Source organism: Amaranthus tricolor, chromosome 13 (genome assembly GCF_026212465.1).
Source record: "Amaranthus tricolor cultivar Red isolate AtriRed21 chromosome 13, ASM2621246v1, whole genome shotgun sequence".
NCBI lineage: Eukaryota > Viridiplantae > Streptophyta > Magnoliopsida > Caryophyllales > Amaranthaceae > Amaranthus > Amaranthus tricolor.
In genome coordinates this window covers 14,908,121-14,924,680 of record NC_080059.1, presented here as the reverse complement: position 1 = coordinate 14,924,680, position 16,560 = coordinate 14,908,121, and the positions used below count along the sequence as shown (strand labels likewise).

Sequence of the window (16,560 nt, the reverse complement as noted above, 5' to 3'; positions counted from 1 at the left end):
TGCTGGAAAATATTTGTGAAACTTCGACCAAGATCGACTTAAATATCGAGCAAGACATTCCAAATCTCGCCCAGCCGCAATTCTTTAACTTCAACCGCAGCTTGAAACTCCAAAAAGCTTCTGGAATAATTTGAGAGAAGTTTCGGCCGAGATTTAATAGCTTCGAACGAATCTGCAGGCATCAAAACATTAAACTCTATCACAAGAAATCCTCTATATAGTGATATATTAAGGGTTGAATTTAATTTTGAACTATTCTATCGAATAATAGAAACCTCTATCACAAGAAATCCTAAAAAAACACAAATAATATAACCGGGTATCCGATGTTCCAATTTGATTTATCCAGATACTCGAAATTTGAAAACCATGATAAATTGGATCTGAACATGGATCGTTAAAATAGATACCTGAATAAACGGGTATCTGAAATACTGGGTACTCGCTAGTTAACACCCCTAGCTGTTACTAACAGCGAATAAGCGAATAAATATATTTTTTTGTGTTTTTACTTTTGACTAGTTTTCCATTGATTGTTGTTGTTGCTAATAGGGAACAGATACAAGCCTCATCTTTAGAGCTACAGACGCTTATTTTGGCAATTAGTTTTAGATCAAGCTTACTTTAGGTATTTGTTAAAAAATAACGCTTATTTATTTAAAATATACAATTCTCTACAACATCAATTATTTCGATTCTATTATTCGTTTTTCGGTTTTATTTTCATAAAACCAAATCCAAACTTAATTATTTTAGTTGGTTTGGTCTCTTTTGATTTGCGATTTTAATCCGAATAAGTTTCACTCCTAAAGTCACATCATCACATATGAATGAAAATTAGAATTAGTCTTAATATTTCTAATATTAATAATAATATTAGTGTTTTAATTTTCTACTAGTATTTGTATTATAACAAACTAAAAAATAGGCGGAATATTTATGTCTAGAACCACAAAAATAAAAGGGTCTAAGTACCATCTATGTTTACTTGATTCTATGTTTAATCTCGAAGTATCTATGTTTAAAAACAAATAAAATCTACCCCGGTTAAACGAAACAAAGATGAAAAATCAGAATAAAACTTAAATAACAAAAGAAATAAGATCAAAAAAGTAACGACATTATGTATTTTAATCAAAAAAACTGAAAAAACAATGAAGATTACTTCTCCCTTCGTTTCTTAAAGAAGTTTTCATTTGTCATTTTAGATTGTTTTATTTATTATTCCTATAAATAATCTTTCTATATATATGATAAATTTTGGATAAAAATAACCTTGTTTATCCTTATTTTAATATTTTAATAATGCTTGTGGTCCCCACATATATTCCACTAATTTTATTTTATCATTTTTATAATCTTTTTGATTACCAAATGTATCTCACTAACTTCAAAAATATATTTTCTATTAGTTGTGGTTTCCATATTTATGGTCTCCACTTTTTCTCCATATCCACTATTTAAAAAATTTTATTTTCTTAATTTTCGTGAACAAACTTTATGTGCTACCTGGAGATTTTATTTGACTGCATGCATTTTTTCTGCTCTCTCGAGAGTGGGTAAGGGTATCATCTATATGCTACCTTTCCCACCGACTATGAGTTTGTGAGAGATGTTGGGCTGATGACCTTGACCATGATAATTCTTATAGGAACTTTATTAAGAAACTGAGGAAGTACATGATAAAAAAAAAAGAATAAAACAAAAAAAAATCAACAAATAATTTAATGTTAATCAAAAAACAAAAAAACGATTAAAAATCAAGAGATTGACCTTAAAGGGTAGAAAGACTAAAGATCAAAGGTGAAGATGAAGAGATTAAATGAAGAATAAGGAAGAATCCATTCCCTAATTTGTTTTTTTAATGTGTGGGTAATGTTTCGATTACTTTGCTTGCCATAAGTGATTCTGTAACAGATCAGCCCCGACTCGTTAGAACCGATCAGTGAACACAAGATGTGAGCAATTCGAGTCTGCTCTTGACTCTCAAGGATTGTGCCTTGTTCTTATTATCCAAAAAACTAACTAAACATTACAAGGCTGGCTCTATATGTAGCCTAAGCCCTAAAAAACAACTAAAAATAACAATATTCTAACTAACATACAAAGACTAATTAATAGTGAAATATGGATAATGCGCTTGGACACTTTGACCCAATTCATCACATATTCTTTTACATTGTTACAACAATGACATGGGAGGTAATAAATAAACAAGTGAACTCATCCTCATCTCCTCTATCACCATTACCACACCCTTACCCCTCTTTATACCAAACAATTAATAACAATAATACTTAACAATGCCATTACCCCTCTATAAGGATTCTCTTTACATTTCATTTACACTTCTCATACCAAATAGCTCCTAAAAGGAATAATTATAAATTCACATTAATGACATTTGTTTCCATTTCCTTCACTTGTACGGATGCTACGAATTTAGCAAACATTTTTTGGAACATAAACTGACTACTCACTTGTTGTGACAAACCTTATTGTTAAAATGAAGAGAAGAAACTAGTTCCAGTATTGCATTTAGAAAAACTGTCAATTTCAGCAAAAATATTAAACTAATTTGAATGAAAAACAGTGTCACATATATAACCTGAATACTAGAAGAGAGGACTTTCCTTGGTGCTACAACAAATTTTGCAACATTGATAAAAAAGATAAATCAGTGAAGTTACAAATAAAATGTAGTTCACCTGTGGGGAAGTAATTGCAGCATTAAGGAAAGGTATGGGAGCACACAGGAAAGGTACATCCATACTGCTCAATGTAGTCAACAATGATCTGTAAAAGCAAGCTAACTAAAGTGACAAACTGGAAGAAACGTCAACTTCTATCAAAACAGTTGCAACTTCATGTACCTGTAATTTAGCAGAAAATTGTATAGGCCATGAACACTATAATTACCATTGAAGGCTAACAAAGACTTTGGACTGTTATCCACATCAGGTGTCGAACTAAAACGTTTAGCCTGCATTGGTTGATTGCAACAACAGATTGGAAAGTAAAAATCAGCAATATTTTAGGAAGAGCAGCAATATGATAAATTAAAAACTGGAAACATCTTCCCATCAACGTTTTCGAAGACTAAAACGTTATCTTCGAAGACCTTAATGATGACGACGGGCCCGTGAAAGGCCCTAAATAAATAAAATCTCATTTGAGTTAAACACGACCCTAAACATAAACCCTAACAGTTTTTCCAATCAAATTACTCTCAAAATGCTATAAATTGAATAAATTTCACAAATCAATCACATAAATTTCACAAAGATTACCAGTTGTGGGTTTAATCTATAACCCAAAAATTGAAAGGATAAAAACAACCTAGAAATTCAAAGAACAAGAAAAAGAACAAGAAAAAGGTTAATCTATGTCATGAAATACAACCCAACATTTCAAAATCATGAAATACGCATACATAAATATGATAATTAGAACAAAGCCGAAGAAAAACACGAATTCTAGTTCCTTCACTGCCAAGAGGGTTAAAATTCGCACAACCATACATTTCAAACTGACGAAATACACATACATTAATCTGATAATTACAACAAAGCTCAAGAAATTCAAAGAACAACCCATAAATTGAAAGCAACAAGAAATAAGAACAAGAAATTCAAAAAAACAAAAAGGCAAAAAAAAATACCTGTTGTGGGTTATTTGAAAGGCGTATGTGCAGAAGGCGGTAGCACCGGTGTACTAAAGGCGGCTGGAACTCCGGCGTGCAGGCGGCAGAAGCTCCGGTGTATAGGCGGCAATCGCTAAGCTCCGATGTGCGGGAATAGGGTTTGTGAGGGAATCGTGTTTGTGAGGGAATGGGGTTTTCTGAAAATGCGAGGGAGGGAAATGGGGATTGTGAGGGATTGGGGTTCTAATTTGAGAGGGTGATGAAAAAAAAAATTATTAGTATAAGGTTTTTGCAACGACTTTATTGTATCTGTATATTTAAATATTTTTTGCAACAATATGTACAATTACGAATTATTTATTTAAATTTAACAACTAAATTGTTTGTTGCAAAAAATTGGATTATACCGGGAAATTATTTTAAGGGGTGGGGAAGTTTATTTTTTTTATGGCAACGATTATTTAGCAACAACAACGAATTTTGCAACAACTTGTATTTTTCGCAACGAAAAAAATATAGTCGTTGCTAAAAGTTGTTGCTAAAAACAAGTTTTCTTGTAGTGTTTGTAGTAACCACTTCCCCCTGTCAAATTTATTATTAATAATATATTCATTCCTTGTGAGAACACTTTAAGGAACGAGGAAGTATTAAATTATATATTGTCCCACTATTTCGCTAATATTCCTTGCGAGAACAATTTTAAGCAACAAAGAAAATATTAAATTAGCTTAACTTCTTGTATGACTACACGAAAATTTCTTAATTCAATCTTTACTATTATCTTCTTTTCAATAATAAAAATGATTTGATCATTATACTCTATACATATTTCCTAAAAATATGTCAATGAATATTGTATTTTGATTTATATGAATGTTGCTTAAAAATTATGAAAAGAAAAATTCATTAATAGCTATATTATATATGTGCCATACACAAATTGTATAAACTTGCACCTTTATACATACTTCCTCCATTTCACCGTACTTGCTATATTTGATTTTTATGCAATATAATGTGCTATTTTGATCGTTTATATATTAAAATATTCACATTTAAAAATTATAAAAACTTAAAATATTATTAAAGTATGCGATTAAACCATTTAAACAACATCATACTTGCCTATATTTTTTTCTAAAATATTAGCCGCAATGTATAAAATAAGCTAAAATGATAAATAGTGTTAAAAATTATTGTATAGTGAGTATCGCCGAAAAAGAAGTAATAATGATAATTTATCATTTGTATAGTAGTTCACACTTAACGTATAATAGCAATTTAATATTAATAAAAAATGTGTTTATTCAAGCAATGCAAATAGGAGTACATAACAATTTGTAAACCTAGATGCTAGATTACGAATATATTGGGAATGCAGACCTAGACGCATTTATATTTGTGGTTCTAGTGATAAATTTAGCGACAAAAACCTCATAAATAAATTATTTCCTATTTTCAAAATCAAACGAGCATTATTTAGCGTTAAATTACGCAATAAATTTTTTGTCGCTAAACTTGTATCTGAATTTTAAATTTGGACTTCAAATCCTTTCTCATTTCAATTTACAAACCTTTTTCTCTCTTTCTCCAACTTCTTTTTACTTACTAAAATTTCTCCTCCTTCTCTCTATGTTTCACCATTCAATTCAACGGCTTTCCAATGATTGTCCAGTGGTTTCTTCCCTTTCCACAACTAACTCATAATCTCATACTTCAACTATGTTTTTTGTTGTCAAATTTCATGGTTGATTTGGTTCATTGTTTATGTGATGTTTCATGTTCAATTATATGGCTATTTTTGTTTGAGTTTGTTCATTTTCATGGGTTTTTCTTTTAAAATTTCATATAATTTCATATTTACTTTCATGGCTGCCGAAATTTTAACTTACATTGTTGGAATATGTATTATTTCATGGATGGTTTTGTCTTTTTTTTTTCTTTTTTTCTTTTTTTGAATTTCATAGTTGTTCTTTTCGAATTTTTTTTTCTATAGTCAACTAAAATAAAAATCATTACCAACAAAATATATCATAATCATAACTAACACAACTAAGCCTTAAAACAATTTATGAAAATATTCCCATCCCTAAACCATCGCACCACCAACATATAACATAAGAGCACACACCATCAAAATTTCATCCCTAAATTAAACCTTAATCAATTCATTGTTCAAAGATAACATATTGAATTATTACCCACAATAAAATTTAATAAAATTAATACATAATCAACCCAAAACTCATAAACTTGGTAGATTCTAATTAAAACAACAAGATATCTAGTATCCAAAGCTGCCTGAAATGTTTCCCAAAATTTTGACACATATCTAGTATCATGATCAGACACTATAGATCTAGGGACACCATGATATTGCAAAACATTCTTAAGGTAAGCTCACGCCAACTGATCTATATCCCACTGATTGTTCATCGGAATGAACCTAGCACTCTTGGTGAGTCTATCCACGACTACCCATAACGTATCATTTCGCTACCTAGTCCTCGATAAACCTAAAACAAATTCCATGGAGATGTCATCCCACTTCCAAACAGGAATATCCAATGGTTTGAGTAAACCTTCAGGCCTCTTATGTTCACTTTTGACTTTTTGACATGTCAGACACTTGGAAACAAATTTAGCAATATCTCTTTTCATCTCAGACCACCAGAATATTTGCTTCAAGTCTTGATACATTTTATACTATCCCGGATGAACAGAATACTTTCAACTATGAGCCTCTGTCAAGATTTTATCCTTGAGCTCTGTACAAGTAGAAGGTACACGCCATCGATCCTTGTATCGAACCCTACCATCCTCAAATAACGTGAATCCTTCAGCTTTCCCTTTTTTAACTTGCTCCCTCATTTTCTCTAATAAGGAGTCACTCACTTAATTTATTAAAATTTCCTCAAAAATTGAAGCTCGGATAGATAAGGCTACTAACCGGGACTCTAGCTTCCCGTGTTGCACAATCTCGAGATTTAATCTTTCTATGTCTCTTTTCAACTCTCTAGGAACAGTCAAGGAAGATACGAAATGATTGGTCTTTCTACTCAAAGCATCGGCTACCACGTTCACCTTACCCTCATGGTAATTAAACTCCACCTCATAGTCATTAATCAACTCTGGCTAGCTTCGCTGGCACTTGTTCAAAATTTGTTGTGTGTACAAGTATTGCAAGCTGTGATGATCAGTATAAATCTTGCACTTCACTCCGCACAAGTAATGTCTCCAAATTTCCAGAACAAAGACAATGGTTGGTACTCTAAATTATGAGTCGGGTAATCAACTTCATGTGGTGTAAGTTGCCTTGATGTATACGCAATAGCTTTCGATCTTGCATCAATACACACCCTAACCCATTTTTCGAGGCATCATTATACACAAGATATTCAGATGTGCTATCTGAACGGGTTAAAACCGATGCAGTAGTCAATCTCTCCTTCAATATTTGGAAGGCTTCCTCACACTCCTCAGTCCACTCAAATTTCTCATCTTTCTTCATCAAATTGGTCATCTGTCGGGCAATCTTCGAGAAGTCCTTCAAAAATCTTCTATAATAATTAACTAGCCAATCCCTCACCACCTCAATCTTAGCTAGATCCACGGCAACTCCCTCCTTGGATACAAAATGCCCTAGGAATGTTACTTTCTCAAGCCAAAACTCAAACTCAGAAAATTTGTCATACGATTGATTCTCCCGAAGTATCTGCAATACATTCCTCAAATGCTGCTCGTGCTCTCCCTCATCCTTAGAATACACTAAGATATCATCAGTGAAGACCACGATGAACTTATCAAGACATGCACTTAATACCCGATTCATGATACACATAAAAGCAAATGGTGCATTTGTCAACTCAAATGGCATGACTGTAAACTCAAAATGCCCCTAGTGAGTCCTAAAGGCCGTCTTTGGTACATCTGTCTCAGAAATTCTCAACTAATGATAGCTAGACCTCAAGTCGATCTTGGAAAAAATTTCAGTTCCCTTAAGTCGATCAAACAAGTCGTCAATCCTCGGTAAAGGATATTTGTTCGTCACTGTTTCCTTGTTCAAATCACGGTAATCTATGCATAGTCTCATACTCCCATCCTTCTTGTGAACAAACAACACAGGTGCCCCCAGGGCGAAACACTGGGACTTATGTACCCTTTCTCTAACAACTCTTCTACTTGCTTTCTCAATTCTTTCATCTCTGCTGGTGCCATCCTATAAGGTGCTCTAGATATAGGTCTCGTCCCCGGTATTAAGTCTATGGTAAATTTGAAGTCTCAAGTAGGTGGCATTCTAAGTATTTCATCTGGAAAGACATCCATAAACTCTTTTACGCTAGGAACAGATTTAGGGGTCACAGCCTCGTCCTCTATCCTTCGAACATTACACAAGTAACATGGTATCCTTGTCTCAGTAATCCTTTCATCCTCAAGGAAGATACCACTTTAGCCCGTAACTCCGAAGTACCCTTATTATACTTTACCCTTTTTCCCTTAGGCCCCACAAGCCTTACTTCTTGTTTATCACACTCAATCTCTGCCTTAAAATGACCTAACCAATCCATCTTGAGAATAATGTCTAAGTCATACATATCAAGCTCATAGAAGTCACTAGGAAAAATGACATCCCCTATAGTCAAAGAAACTCCTCTATATACCTAGTACACTCTCCCGATGGAATCTCTACGACATTAGACGTGGATTCAAAGCTCTTTAATCCTAGCGTCTCAATCGTCAATATGCATACAAAAGAATCAAATGCTCCAGTATCAAAGAATACTTTAACAGGTACTAAATTCACTTGGAACATACCTGTCACCACATCTCTTGCCAACTCTGCCTCCTTGCTATTGATAGCTCTCAACCTCCCAATAGTCGGATGAGCTACAGTTGTACTGACTCCTCTATTGCCATTCTCGGTGTTGTTCCCATTAAATCCTCCAGACTTGAAGCTACTTTGAGGAGTGCGGTTTCCATTCCAATTCCTCTGATGGTTCTGATTTCTACCACTGTGGTTGTTCCCGTTCTTATTATTTTCGAAATTTCTCGGCTTAGAGTTTTGTGGACCAATATGTTGTTGAGTTGGATGTCCATGCTTCGCAAAACACTCATACTCTCGGTGTCCTAGCTTGCCACAGTATTTGCATTCCACCAAGTTTCCATTGCAGTCTTTCCCCGGGTGATTGTTGAGTCACTTGGCGTAGAAGTAGACCCTTTCCTTGACATAACAATCCTTGATCACCTTCCGATCATTGGCACCTCCCAACTGAGGCTTACCATTTCTCCCATTCTCGAGGTGTTGGTTATTGAAGCTTCGATGTCTCTTGTTGTTATGGAAGTTTGCTGAATAAACCTCTCCTTATTTTTCTCCCCACTGGTGGCTGCCACACTACTCATCTCAGGCTTTTTTCCTTTATTCATCTTAATCAAGCTCCCAACTTATGCAACCCTTTGGTACATAGCGTCCAAAATGTTGTGTCTTTCGCTATCCATGTGAACTTGCACCTCATTCACCAATCCTAATTCAAATCTTTAGATCTTCTTTTCTTCGGTAGGGACGTCATCAGGGCAGTATTTGTCATATTGCATGAATTTTCGTATTATTCATCCATAGACATTTCGCCTATCTCAAGCCTAGCAAATTCATTGGACTTTTGCTTCCTGATATACAGAGGGTAAAACATTTCTCGAATCGTCGTCTTGAATTCCTTCCAACTCAGCAGATTATCGGGATCACTCATCACGTTATCTCTTGCGTTTGACCACTAATAGTCTGCCTCTTCTTGAAGGTAGAATGCAGCCCGGTCTACCCTCAAGTTCTCAAGGCATTGCATCACACTGAACAATTTGTTAAACTCTCACAACCAACTTTCTAAAGCTGCAGGTTTCCCAGCCCCTAAGTGCGTAGGAGGTTTGTTCTGAGAGATTCTCCTCCTCATAGAGTTAGCTATCTCTACTGTCAACTTAGACTTTGACCTCCTTTCCTCAACCAGTTCCATAACCAGCTCACAATAGTGCCTTACTAGAAGAGCGTTGTGTTAAACGCTTGCTAAATAGAGAAGGCATTTCCTGTTATCATCATATCCAACACGAATATAAGTTTATTTTTCCATCTATGCCAAAATGACAAGGAAGTGTGGTGTCGAAAATCTTAACTCACTATCTAAACTTAACTACATGCGTACTCCTACCTCCATGATGATCAACCTTATATAATATTACACTTATCTTTATTTTCAGTTGCAAACACGAACTGTATAAGCTTGGTTCAAAGGATTTCGTAAATGAATAGTTGAAAGACGGAATTCACGAATAGGAAATGAATATTGTCATATATAGATTCTCGAGCACCCAAGACGTAACTCATTAACCTTCTCATACCAATAAGGTTCAAATTAACATTACATTTATGTATTATTATACAAAATTTAGTAGGTTGTACCAAATGATTCACTAACACTAAATAATGCTCAATATTGCAAAGATCGTAACTAGCATCTATTAAGTAAGTCAATGTTCGTAAGAAAGTCATAAGTGTGAACAACTTACACTTATGTGTCTAATATTAAGTTACTAAACTTTATTCTACTTATGCACATAAAATGATAATCACAATCCAAAAAATTACCCGTATCAACACCAACTCTCACGCGTAACGTTAACTTCAAAAAATTTCTTAAAGAACTTTAAAACACAAGCGTCAAAGTAGGAACCACTGGCTCTGGTAACCACCTGTAACACCCCTGAATTTCTAACCCCTTAATGAAACCAAAATCGTGAAGGACGGGAGGAAATTTAGGTGTTACATAAAAAGACAAAGGAAACAAAATTAAATAAACGTTAAAGATTAACTTTAAAGAGGTGAGTGGAAATTTCGGCAACATTTCTACTAAAAACTGAGTATATGACAAAGATATACAGATAGATAACATAACTAAACTAATCTGAGGTCTTTAATGCGTTTCAAAAATATGTCATGACGGGATGAATCATCGTCAGCTCCTCAAATCATCAACTCTAACGAGGATCGTGGTTCTAGTGTTAACGCATCGGTTTGACAGATACTAACAGAATATTCATTACTGTCATACATCTAAAAACTATGCAGCGGAACTATGGATCATACAAGGAGTCACATGGCTCCATACAAAAGAATTATACAACCCTAAAAGAAAACTTTACAAGTAATGTAAGAGCTACTAAGTATTAGGTAACTTGTATAACAATTTCTACAATCGTACTCCACTCTTTCCCCCAATGCAATGCAAAAGAAGCGATATACCTGTTATGTCAAACTATGATCCTCCTGCTGCTCAACATAATGACCATAGTCAAATGTATCATAGCAGGAACATCATAGAGAGTCATGAATAAACAACAACAAACACATACACGTCAGTAATCAATGAACTTATAACAATTAAAATCATAGAACAAGGGAATAGACGACGACATAGCATATCAATAATGAATTTACTTATCTGACAAAACACTTATATTTACCCATGATTTCTCTTCAACTTCTAATCCTTTGAAGTATATTCAAAAGTAGTGGATCTTTTCTCTATTCATGGCATAGTGACACGACTAAGGGCGTTATTGGCCACGCGGCACCCATGACAAAGTATGAGCTCATACCCCCTCCAGCTGACCCTCTTAGGTCCTACCTTCGGGAAAAACTAACACACTGGGGTACTAATCTACTGAAGAGGCCACCATATTGAAGTTTGCAAGGCCCGTATGGTAACACCTCGATTAAGGGGCGATATCAGCCACCCGGCGCCCAATTAGAAAAGTATGCTCATACCCCTCGTACGATAATCACATCGGATCTCACCTAGGGGACTACTAAATCAACCAGAGATAATCCAATTGAGTAACGCCAACTTATCCTAATCAAGGCTCAATAACTAGGGGATCACTTCGATACCACAAACAATCATAGTGCGTTCTCTACTATTTAGAAATTTATTCTCATAGTCTCTTCATATTTTCATTCTACTTGCCTATACCACTATTATGACTATTCGATAGCATAGTTTACTTTCTGGCGCTCCATAATTCTAACACGATGCATATAATCACGAATTATTGATAATACCTTGAAACGATGAATATGATAATTAATTACTACGTGTATGTACCTGTAAGATGTTACTGCACAATCAAAAGTCACAAAGATCACCCAATTAAAGTTCTACCTTCCTCTTATGAAATGGGAACATATATAGTTAGGAATAGAACTAATAAGTCCCCTTAAACTACTTTGTCATATCAACTAAATACCAAAGTAACCGCTATCACCCATTCGACATGAGTTTTCTATTACTCTAGCACGCAAACAACTCATTCAATACAAGTTAAAAATCATTAATTCAACACAACATAAGCCTCTTCATCAATATAAAAGCAAAAGTATATGTGTATTATTCCTTTTCATCAACTAGTTTTGAGTCTATCAGTTCGCGTTACCCAAAAACAACTAATCACAACTAAGCTTTACAATTTTAATATAAAACTAATATAACGATAAGGCAAATCTTACAGTTATCGAATCGCGATATCATTTGTTACATTCTCCAAAAGTAGAATATAATCAAAACAACATGACAACTAACTTTAGCAACCATCAACGATAAGTTGACATTATGCTCTTGGTTTTACTAAAATTATGCATTTATAACTTCAATAACGGCCTACTAAGAGTACTTGTAATTCACAACAATTAGCAACTATTACTTCCAATTAGCAACCAAAACCATTTCTTTAGTCAACTATAATAAAAATCATTACCAACTAAATATATCATAATCATAACTAAAACAACTAAGCCTTAAAATAATTTATGAAAATATTCCCATCAATCATCATACAACCACCATATAACATAAGACCACACACCATCAAAATTTCATCCCTAAATTAAACCCTAGTTAGTTCATTGTTCGAAGATAACATATTTAATTATTACCCACAATAAAATTCAATAAAATTAATACATAATCAACCCAAAACTCATAAACTTGGTAGATTCTAATTAAAACAACAAGAAATCAATCATTTAGGGGAGTTATGGCTTACTAAGGTGAAGTAAGCAGAAAAATGAAGAGGGACGGAGTTGGTATGGTGGTGTGGTGATACAGGCGCAGTCCAAAGGCGCCAGTGGTGCAGGATGCCTGCTGTTGTCATGGGCACAACCACAACGTGGCTGCTGCTGGTAGCTATGGTGGAAGCGGCAACTGTTGGTTTGGGTTGTGGTGAGGATACAGCCGTGAAGGAGAAGAGAATAAGGTCAGCTGATTTGTTTTTGTGTTTGAAAATGAGGTAGTGTCTCACCTCAAACCCTAAGTCACCACTTTATTCTATATATTTATTTATTCACTTATCTATATATTTGTTTACTTATTTATTGATTTATTTTTCATTGACCTCCTTGTAAGGCCCAACTAAAAGACTCAACTTTAATGTGCTCACAAAAAAAATAAAGTAATAATTTTAATTTCAAACGATCCTTATTTTTGTAATCGCAACTCTATTTTTTTATATAACCTTGTAGACATTTAAATTAGTGTATGAAAGTAGTATATTAAAAATTAACTAAAAATAATCTAATGTAATTATAAAATATCTAACGATTATTATAATATTAATTAATTACATCATTAAAATCTCGGGGTGTTATACTAATGATTACCCTTTCTAAAATTTCTCCTTCAGTGTTGTATGTTATGCATCATTTATGGCGTGGGCTGGGTTGAAGATTCCTCATAGTAATATTCAAGAGGTGTTCTCACAAATCCACAACATTAGGGGATCAATGGTGAGAAGGAAGATCTGGTTTGCTTGCTTCTGTTCAATCATTTACTGGATATGGTTTGCAAGGAATCAAGCTGTATGGAAGGGGATAATACTTACTCGTCAGAAGATCGCAGCATGCGTTAAATAGGAAGTTTGCTTAACATTGCATTGCTAGATGTAGTGCTGATCATAAAAGCTGGATTGATAAACTATGTAGTTAAGTTGAGCCATATTGTCTTTGTCTCTTATAATTCATGTTTAGGTTTTGTTTATTGTATAATCTTGGAACCGGTTTTAGGGTTTGAGCTTGGTTCCATCCTAGATGATTCGAGGCACTCCCCTTGAAGTTTGTATTTTAATTAGATCTTGGTAATAAAATTTTCTATTCACTAATAAAAAGGGAAAATTGCTTTTAAAAGGTCAACCTTTAGCTCGTCTGCAAATAAAGAGCTAACCTCACGTTTATTCTACAAAGGTCCAACCTTTTGCTCCTATTTGAAATGAAAAAGCTACCAGGTTATAGCTACCTAGAGTAACATGTTACTCTATCTCATTTAATTGGAAAGTCACATGTCATGTTATAATTGAGTGCCATAATTTTATTTTAAAACTAAAAATACAAAAAAGGACTCTTTTTTTCCCTCCTCTTTCCCTCTCTTTAGTGGCAAATACGTATATATTAGTTACTTAGATTACTAAATAATTATTTACAATTGAATAGTAAAATCTTCACCAAACATCATCTTCTTTGATTTCTTTTTTTTTTTTTTATCTAATGAGGGTTGATTTTGATTTGGTAGCAATTTCAATGATTCAAAAAAAATCTTGTAAGCAATTTTTTTCCAAATTCAATAACATTCTTTTTGATACTCCTTTTTTTCTTAATCCAAGTTACATTTGTTAAACTTTACTGTAATACATGGATTTTTATTATGAGCCTAAGTTAGATTTGTTATTTTGGATGTATGAGAATTAGGGTTGGATTTGGAAATGATTTGTTAATTCTTGCCAGTTCGTTGCTAATTATTGTTGTGTTATACGAGTTGTTATAGTTGTAGTAAATGTCGATTAGTATTCTTCTCATTGCCATTGCCAATCAATAACAATAGTTAATTAATTTTTTTAAATATTATTTTTAAGATTTTTACAAAGGCGACATGAACAATTATTAAACATATCTGATTATCTAATTACGAGAAATATTCAAGTTTATTAATTTCTATTTCAATAAAATTAAAAAAATTTACTAACAAAATATAAACTTTGTGTCTTTGTAAGTTTGCTAATAACAATTTTGTTTGTTTGTTCACAAATGAGAGGGACGAAAACCAGAGCATAGTTTATGCATTGACAACACCACATGTCTTCCTAACTTCACCTTGATTACCAGTAAGTACCCCAAGTTTAATCATCTTCGACATAGATGCACTAAAATCTTGAGCAAAAGTTGATCTCTTAGTTTTAATTTGCTGGTAGATGTAGCTCTTAGTCTCAGCATTAGTCAAAAGAGCAGCATCAGAATGGAATAGCCCTTTATTTTGGCTTACCATAACATAGTAATTTTCATCAAAAACTCTTGGTGTAATCCTATCCAATGGAACAACTGATTGGGTGTCATTTGGATTTGGCGTGCATTTAGTCTTTAAGAATGCAGCATAACTAGGAGACAATGAAGGATCTGTGTCGCCTCGTCCCGAGAAATTGTATAGTCGGCTCTGAAAGACGAAGCAGTGACCTTGTCCAATGGTGTGAGAACCTACAAAATCGCAATGAAAATTTTATAGTGGCTGACTTTCAAATATAATAAGAATGTTGTAGTGAAATTGAAACTTACCTAATAAGACTACCAAATCTTTTGTAGTTAGGCCCAATGATGCGAACTTTTCTTTAAGACTTGAGAAGTTGAAAAATGGAGATGGTAAAAGAGTATCTGCATCTGAAGCCAAAGAGATTTTTCCATCCTTTCTACCAAGAGGAACTTCCCAAAAAGGTCGATTTATATGTAACATGTAATTAAATAACGATAATGCATGTTAATTAAGAAGACATATTCATATACCATCATGCATGAAATGTTTTTTACCGTTCGGATGGCATCTCGAGATGCTAAAGCTAATATATCAGCACAAGAAACAACACCAGGACATTGTTTTTCTAGAGCGGACTTGATTGCATTAATGACTTCGTACCCCCTAAGTGTTACGTTGGGAAGAGCTGTCTTCTCCGTTTGGTTGTTGGACTCTGTTGGATCTATTAATACAGAAGCGTCACACCCCTATAAAATTACAACATTTTAAATTTAGAGTAAGTGAGAAATGTGTTGAATACTTAAACCTAAACATCATATAAGAATATAATATTTTATTCGGTAAATTTGCAGTTTTTTTGTTTTTAATATTGTTTTGTAATTATGAAGTCAATAATTAATTGATTTCAATTGAAGGCATGCTGGTCAAGGATTATTGAATGAAGTTTGACATTATTAGCTAAATGGTTGATTGTTTTTCCAGTTTGACATTATTGTATGAATATGTAAATGATGACTTGAATCATTCTTATTTGTGGGAAATACCATGTAATCTTTCTAAGTCAATAAAAAGGAAAACTATATTTTGGAATCATCTTATCAAGTTGATCGTTCTTTTTTGAATTTTGTGTTATATTTTATTTATTGTTTCTCCAAAAACTCTTTCTATTTATGTCATAAATTTTGAGCATAATTAACCTTATTTATCCTCATTTTAATATTTTTTTAATGTTAATGGTCACATATGTTTTCTACCAACTTTATTTTAACATTTTTATATTACTTATGACCTCCACCCGTTTTTCACAAACTTTATTAAAATACTTTTTGAATAGTATTTGGGGTCGTTATATTATTTTCACTAAGTTTATTATAATACTTTTTAATGCTTATGGTCTTCACTTTTCCCATTAAATTTACTATTCAATAAAATTATATACTTATTATTAAAAAGATTCTTTTAATTCACGTGAACATTCCTTGTATCAATAACTTAAGTAACGGAGGAGTATTGAATTAGATTAACTTTTTATATGAATATACGAAATATATATGTTCAATCATTACTATTAACTTTTTATCAATAAAT

General features: G+C 33.3%; 1 protein-coding gene across 1 annotated transcript; it reads right to left on the bottom strand.

The window, feature by feature from the left end:
- Nucleotides 1–14,627: 14,627 nt before the first annotated feature.
- Nucleotides 14,628–16,184, bottom strand: LOC130798849 (peroxidase 56-like). The gene is made up of 4 exons (XM_057661947.1): nt 16,170–16,184; nt 15,514–15,719; nt 15,279–15,430; nt 14,628–15,200 (listed from the first exon to the last, which is right to left on the bottom strand). Exons 1-4 carry the CDS (start codon nt 16,182–16,184, stop codon nt 14,785–14,787), a joined length of 789 nt encoding a protein of 262 aa, XP_057517930.1. The 3' UTR covers nt 14,628–14,784.
- Nucleotides 16,185–16,560: the final 376 nt, after the last annotated feature.